The following is a 7842-nucleotide window of genomic DNA, read 5'->3' as shown; positions in this document are numbered from 1 at the left end:
GCTCTTTTAACTTCACTCTTGATTTGGTAATTGTAATCTCAATATTCACAATACATTTACCTTCATAATATTCATCTAATATTATTGTTCAGAATAAAGATAAAACCTTGAAATCTGAATTTTGTGAAAATTGCATGAATGCTAAAATGCACAAGTTGCATTTCCCTTTATCTTCTACCACTTACAATGATTCACAGATGTTTAGGGATCATCTCCCTATACTTCACATCTTAATTTTTGTTATTATATCACTTTTATTGATACATATTCTAGATATATTTATCTCTTTTTGTTACAGACTAAATCTCAAGTTTTGTTAGCCTTTCAGCAATTCAAATTATAACTGGAAAACCTTACAAACCATAACATTAAAGAGTTTCTTCAATCAAATAATGGAGGAGAGTACATTTCAAATCGATTCAAGATATACTTTGTTCAAGCAGATATGTGCAAAGATTTTCTTGTCCTTACACTCAAGAATAGAATGGTATAGCAGAAAGAAAACACAGACACCTCATAGAAATGAGTCTTACCATGTTATTTTTGAAGAGCACTCTTTCCAGAATTATTCCTCCAAATTGAGTCTCCTCAAAACAAAAGTAGTCAGTCTGATATCCTTACTATAAGTTTCTTGTTGTCTAAGAATACTCAGAATTAGATTGTGCCTAAAAGTATTAATACTAAATTCAATAATTCAGCTCTGATCCTCAAGTAGCAGATTTAGCTAATAATGGGATAAATTCCAATCTTCAACTTCAAGATCATTTTGATGATCACCATTAGAATGGTGTTGTCCCTATTTCTGGGACTCAAATATGCATACCCTTTATAAACCAACCCAATTCTGATTCTCCATCTATTGCTGACACTTCACCTGATACTCAAAATATTACATCCTTACATAATAACAAGCATCTTATGTTAACTAGGTCCATGACTGGTAGCTCCAAACCAAGAGTTTTAAATATCAATGTCAACAATCATGATAGTGCTGAAGATATACCAAAATTAGCCTCTGCTGCTTTGCTTGTTCCTCATCGAAAAGAAGCAGCGCAAGAACAATTCAAAGCCCTGATGAGAACTCACACTTGGACTTTGGTTCCAAAACCTGAAAATGCAAAGATTATAGGGTGTAAATAGGTCTTTACCATCAAAAGATTCTCCGATGATTCTATATAAAAACACAAAGCTAGATTGGTGGAACAAAGGTTCCATTAATTACAGGACTTTAATTTTGAGCAAGTTTCATCTCTGTGATTAGACTAACTACTATTAGAATTGTTCTCAGCATTGCTTTATCTAAAGATTAAATTATAAGACAATTTGATTTTAACAACACTTTCTTAAATGGCAACTTGCATGAGGTTATTTATATGTATCAACCAATTGGTTTTGATCAAAATTCTGAGACACATGTATGCAAACTAAACAAATCTCTCTATGGCCTAAAGCAATCCCCTAGAGAATGATTCTTAAAATTAAGCAAAATCCTTCAATCTTTTGGTTTTCTTAGTACTAATTCAGATGCTTCTCTGTTTGTGAAGCATGGCTCAAATTTTGTAATCTATATTCTATGTTATGTTGATGATATAATCATAACAGGAAATGATCCAATTGAAGTTGAAACCCTGATTCAAAAACTGAATAATAGTTTTACTTTGAAATATCTTGATGCCTTATCTTATTTTCTTGGTATTGAAATTCAAAGGTTGAAATATAGATAGCTACACCTTTCTCAAACAAAGTATGTTAAAGATTTGTTATCCAAACTTAGCATGAGTGAGGCTAATGGTGTGCCTACTCCCATGTAAGTTTTTGTTTGTGACTTCTTTTGAAAGGTTGAAACAAAAGTTCAGAGTTATGCCAAAACCCAACTTGAATTAGGTAAAGAGAGTTGAATTGGTCAATGGGTTATTAGTATTAGTTCTCTAGCTTCACTCTTCATTTGGAACTTGTAATTCCAATATTCATAATATATTTACCTTCTGTTTCTTACTAGAGTATCAAGTCTTCATGTGCCAATTGTTATTCTTGGTTAGTCTCTTCTGTAGAATCATAGTTTTTCTTCTAGTATAAACTTCTAAGGTGTTTTCTTCTAATCCAAGCTATCTGAACTTGGACTTCCATAGATACTATTTCTTTTACACAAACTAAAGAAAAACCAAAAATAAATAAAATAGAGTAAAATGTACATAACAAAGAAATTTATATATGAAAAAAAAAGGAAAGAAGAGGCTATGGTGTAATCACTCACTGAGACTTGTTTTCTACTTGATAAAAAAACTAAATTGAATACAAAATAATTTAAATGCAGTAACCACACATTGATCTCCAATCATCTATATCTAATCCCCAATCTAAGTTTAAAAATGCAAACAATTTTAAATTAGTAGGAGTGAAAAGGTAACTCTTGATCAACCATTCCAACAAGATACATCAATATGTGTTTTACACATTTTCAATGAGAATTTAAAGGATGTTATATATTGACTAACTTTGTTAACTAAATTAAGTATACAATTTCAGGCCTTGTAACTCTTTGCTACTAACTGTATCACTTCACAACCACTTATCAAATGACTTTTAGTTAGTTTACAAAATGATTTGTAAATTTAGTTATTACAAATAATGTAAACTTTGAAAATGTTTCGTAATTTTAGAAAATAAGATGTAATGTACAAACTATTAGAGAGAGAAAACGTGTAACATTATAATAAACGTGTACATGAGCAATATCAATATGGAGAGATGATGTATGTCGAACAAAATCTACAAAATTATTTTATTGGAAAGCAAAAAAAAAATTACAAATATATATGTAGTTTACATATTTGAAATTTAATTTTCTGATAATAATCAATGTATCTCCATCCATCTGGTGGAGATAGACTAATCAATTATTAAAATAAAAAAAAATTCTTGAATCTTGTCTTAACCAAAATTCAAGAAGTACATCAAAGTAGTTTTCGAGAATTTAATTGAAAGTAACAAATTCATTGATTATTAAATAAATTTATTTTCCACCATTTGAAAAAGCGCACATATAATGATAATTATTTCATGGAAATTAGTTACACATAAACACATATGGTAACTCTTTTAATTAAGCAGTGGGATAAGAAGCATCCATGGCGATTCCACACAAACCAAGACCAGCACCAATACCTCGCTTCATCCTAATGTATCCATTCTCACCCCATTCAGTACCCCATGAATTCTTAATAATCCAATAATCAGTTCCATTCTCAGTACCATAACCAACGGCTAGAACACCATGGTCAAGCTCAATTCCACAGGGTCCATCATAAACACCACTTTCGTAAGAGAACATACTATCTGCTTCAATGGCAACCGCTATGGGTTGGTTAGCGAGAGCTTTCATGAGCTCGGTCTCGTTGTTCGCCGGAACCATCTCGTAGCCTTTGATCTGAGCAACTACGGAGGCTTCTTCCGTTGCATTGCATACACTGTCTGTTGCGTTGTAAGGGTAGTTTGCGTCGCTGTTGATTCCGCCGTTTTTCCAAATGTATTGAAATGCACCTTCCATGTAACCGCCGCTACATCCCATATCCCTACCGTGTATGTCACAACTCACCACTTGTTGCTCGGAAAGTGACACCAGTTGTCCGGTGGTTAAGGCGTGGATGCCCTCCACCGCCGCCACCGCTGAAAATGCCCAGCAACTTCCTGGTTTTGCAAATAATTCATAATCACATGATTGACTACTCTCAAAAGAGTGAAGTAATAATTATGAGATAGATTCATGATGCTACAAACTAGATGAAAAGTATCAAAAGAAACAACCCACGACCATAAACCTGAATTTAAAACTAAACCAAAAAATCATAAAGTCGCCGAGTAATAAAACTATTGAAGTTATCATCTAATTTCTTATTAATAATTAGTTACTGGAAAGTATTGTAAAAAGCAAAAAAAACCATCTAAATAAAAAAAAACTCAACTAATAATAAATTAATTGTTATGTATTTGTGTATAAATAAATGTTATTTAATTTATTTTAAATAAATATTTTTATATTTTAATACATATTTTATATGAATGATAATAAATTTTATGGTTGATATATATATATATATATATATATATATATATGTGTGTGTGTGTGTGTGTGTGTGTGTGTTAGTGTGTTTTTTTTTTTATATATATATATATAAAAAGACATGCATACTTTGTATTTATATTCCAAATTATGTATCTATCTCTATCTTATTTCTATATTGTTATCTTATGTAATTGTGAAAAAAATATAATAATGAAAATAAGAAATGCGAATGCCAATATATAAAACAACTATATGGATATAGATTTACATAACCATTTATTGCAATAAAAAAATTTGAAAATGAATTTTGTGAATACCAATAGAAAGTGACAACTAAAAGTATACGACCTAATTAATAGACTTTGGCTTCATATTTTTATTTTAAAGATTTTATAATAAAAAATTAAAAACTAAACAAATTAAACTATAAGCACATACATGATTTTATTGTTCTCATCAGTTTTTCCTCTAATTATATAAAAAAATAAAAATGAAAGTAAAATGAAATATAATATTATTATAATAACTAGAAATAATTCATATAATTCTGTAATATTATATTGCTAATCTTACCACAATCGCCTTGGTCCTTAACATTAGTAACAGCTCCTTTAGTCCTCCAATCTATGGATGAAGGAATGGAATCAACATTTGCATACTTAAATGTTGATGGTGTTGATGATACCCTCAGTGGCCTCTTGAATCCATTTAGGGAAGCCTTAAGCTCCTTAGTGGTTTTGTCAGTTAAGTGGTTAACACCAAGTTTATAAGACTTGTCCCCAGCAGCATTGAAGGATTCAATGTATTCTACATTCTTCTTGAATATCAAGAACCGTTCTTGCTTCTCCTCATCATCTTTATAAACTTTGCCATATTTAGTCATCCATTGCTCATGCCTTTCTAGCATAATAATAGTATTGGATTCTTCATCATTGAGTTTTCGGGACAACACTTGGGAAGTCCCAACTACAACAATGACGAATAGTAATAGTTTTTGTTCACTAAAAGCCATGCCTAGCTAATCAATAAAATAGAAGCTTGTGTTAGTATGAATCATGAACCAATGGCTTGGTAGTTTATATAGAGATCTCCACTTCAATTTTGAATTAATTATTTTAAGGAAGATATATATAGTTTACTACGTACCTCTTATATCATTGTCCTTTTTTTTTGCATTTTATTTTCTTAAATTTTAGTATGCGTTTAATTATTAATTGATTAATTAATTATACTCCTTAAGTTTCCAAATTTATTTATTTTTATTGAGAGATTATTATGTCAATAAAATACATATAGCATAAAAGTAATTTTAAAAGAGAGAAAAAGTTATTAGTAAGATTTCTCTTATAATAACTTTCAAATGAATAACACATCTAAAAACAATAAAAAAAATTAATTACATACTAAGATTTGTCAGTCATTATTATATATTATGTATAAATATATATGTAATTTAATTTAATTTTAATATATATGATATATTTTAATATATATTTATATTAATGATTAATAATTTTAGTATACATCTAATATATTTGAAAAAAGAAATTAGAGGAGAAAAACCGTAGAGATAAACAAAGTTAAGGAAAGTAAATTACAACTTTTTCTTAGTTTAATAATGCTGGATTGATTTTTTTCCGGTTGGATTAACAGACATGATGTAGCTATTATTATTATTACTATTATCTTTGTCTATGTTGGGCCAACCGTGGGAGAAATCAAGTGAAGAACATAAAATGAAAAGACACCACATTCAACTCAAAATCTTAAGGTGTTAAATTAATGGGTTTCTCATCTTATAAACTCTTCACTCTTTCTTATTTTTTTGATGTGAGACTAACTTCAACACTCCTCACACTTACAACACTAACAGTCCAATAAATTATTGCATACAGTATGTTAAAGTACAAGAATGGAGCTTTGTTTCAATTATTGACGACCGTTTACCACTGTTTTGAATTTTAAAAGAATTAATGGGGCATTGTTGGAGGGGTTGGAGCTTTGCTTAATTAACAATTTGACATTGTTCATCTAGTTTTGATCGCTTGCCGGTAAAAGTATGTTGTTATCCGCTTTTTTAAACACATGCGAATCATATTAATTATAGGGAACATTGCCTCCAACTAAAAGAATTAAATGCATAAGAATCCAAATATATGAAAGAAATTCAGTGTTGTATCCTTTCGGTTAAACTTTTCTTTATCGGATTTATAGAGGTCGACATTCAACATATACAGCTATATGTTACCTTTGGACTAACATTAGTCTATAAAACAAGATATCTGTGTAAATATTTTACACTTCTATGTGAAAATAAATTATTTCCTCTTTTTTTATTATTATTTTCCATATAAAAATAAAAAATATAAAAAATTATATACAAATTAAAATTGGCAAATATATTTTTTTTTAACCCATTGACAATCTATATATTATGTAAAAGCGTTGTTAACAATAGATAATGGGTAGTATGTACTTCATATGGCATAAAGAACATATATATAATAGGTATGAACAATGAAGATATATTAATTCAAAATAGAATTATGATACTTCTATATTGATATTAGATAATTATTGTTGGTGGAGAGTGTAGTAGTTCATCCACGGCAAAAAAAACAGTCATGTTATGGAAATAACAATCCAAAATTTAAAATTATTTTATTTAATATTTATAATTTTATGTATTAATATATTATGTTTATGTTACATATTTATTATATTTAAAAATTACTCAATTATTTTAGATCAACAATAACTAAAAAATATAAAATAAAGTAAATAATAATTAAAAAAACAAAATAAAATAATTTTATACTATTTTAAACTGATCTTTTATTTTTTTTAAGAAAAATTTTTAGAGACTAATAATTTTTAGTATTTTTTTGTCATTATTTGATAAATTATATATTTTTTATATATAAAATCATATAAATATAAGTGTAAATTATTGTTAGTTAAATACTAGTTAAAAATAATAATATTTATTGGTCATGTAACATTATTTTTTTAATAGTTTTTAATTCGAATATAAGAGCACAATGTTTCATCTCATATTATTACTTCAATCACTATCCTTAGAATTGGGTTTTTTCTTTTAAAAAAAATGCATTTTTCAACTAGAGAAATCCAAGTATGGTTGCTTGAGTATGAAGCAACAGCAGCACAAAGATTTATGACCAGCAATATTAAATGCAGCAGCAGTTTAAAGAATGAGGAAAGGAAACTTGAAAGCAGAGATCATGAATGAAAACTATCAATGATAAAGTGTATTACAGAATCATCTCTCAAAGAATAGAGCAAAGAAGCCTATTTACTTCATCATGAAGATTCTTTGCTAAGCTTAGTTCTAACTTCTAACTGAACTAATAACTGACTAAACAAGCAAAACAAATTCCTAACTACTTTCTTTCACTTTGAAGTCCACGTTGACTTTCTTTGGGTACCTCATCCTTAACACCAACCCTCTCAAGTTATAAAATTTGTTCAAAAGTAAAAGGAAAAGTCTATGGTGCTGACTACTAAAATCAACATGTGAAGTTGATATTATGTGGCAAGCTGTGATTTGAACGCATGCAAATAATCTTTAACCACAACGATGGAGTTGATGAAACAACTGTGACGCAGTCAGATATGTTTTATTTTCTATTGGGGAAATGATGTTAATTAAGTGTAATTAAGTAATTAAGCTTAAAATGTTTATGGGCTGAACTTTTGACATGTTGATAGAATGGATCAGGAGTGATATGTCATGCCAAAAAATTTATTACAATCATATT

At 28.7% G+C, this 7842-nt stretch overlaps 1 protein-coding gene across 1 annotated transcript; it reads right to left on the bottom strand.

Moving 5' to 3' along the window:
- Positions 1-2973: 2973 nt before the first annotated feature.
- On the bottom strand, positions 2974-5089 carry LOC112708414 (senescence-specific cysteine protease SAG39-like). The gene is made up of 2 exons (XM_025760572.2): positions 4637-5089; positions 2974-3687 (listed from the first exon to the last, which is right to left on the bottom strand). The coding sequence occupies exons 1-2, from the start codon at positions 5073-5075 to the stop codon at positions 3104-3106; spliced, it is 1023 nt and encodes a 340-aa protein (XP_025616357.1). The 5' UTR covers positions 5076-5089; the 3' UTR covers positions 2974-3103.
- Between the last annotated feature and the right edge of the window lie 2753 nt (positions 5090-7842).

Source organism: Arachis hypogaea, chromosome 8 (assembly GCF_003086295.3).
Source record: "Arachis hypogaea cultivar Tifrunner chromosome 8, arahy.Tifrunner.gnm2.J5K5, whole genome shotgun sequence".
In the NCBI taxonomy this organism is placed as follows: Eukaryota; Viridiplantae; Streptophyta; class Magnoliopsida; order Fabales; family Fabaceae; genus Arachis; species Arachis hypogaea.
This window is presented reverse-complemented; position numbering and strand designations above follow the sequence as displayed.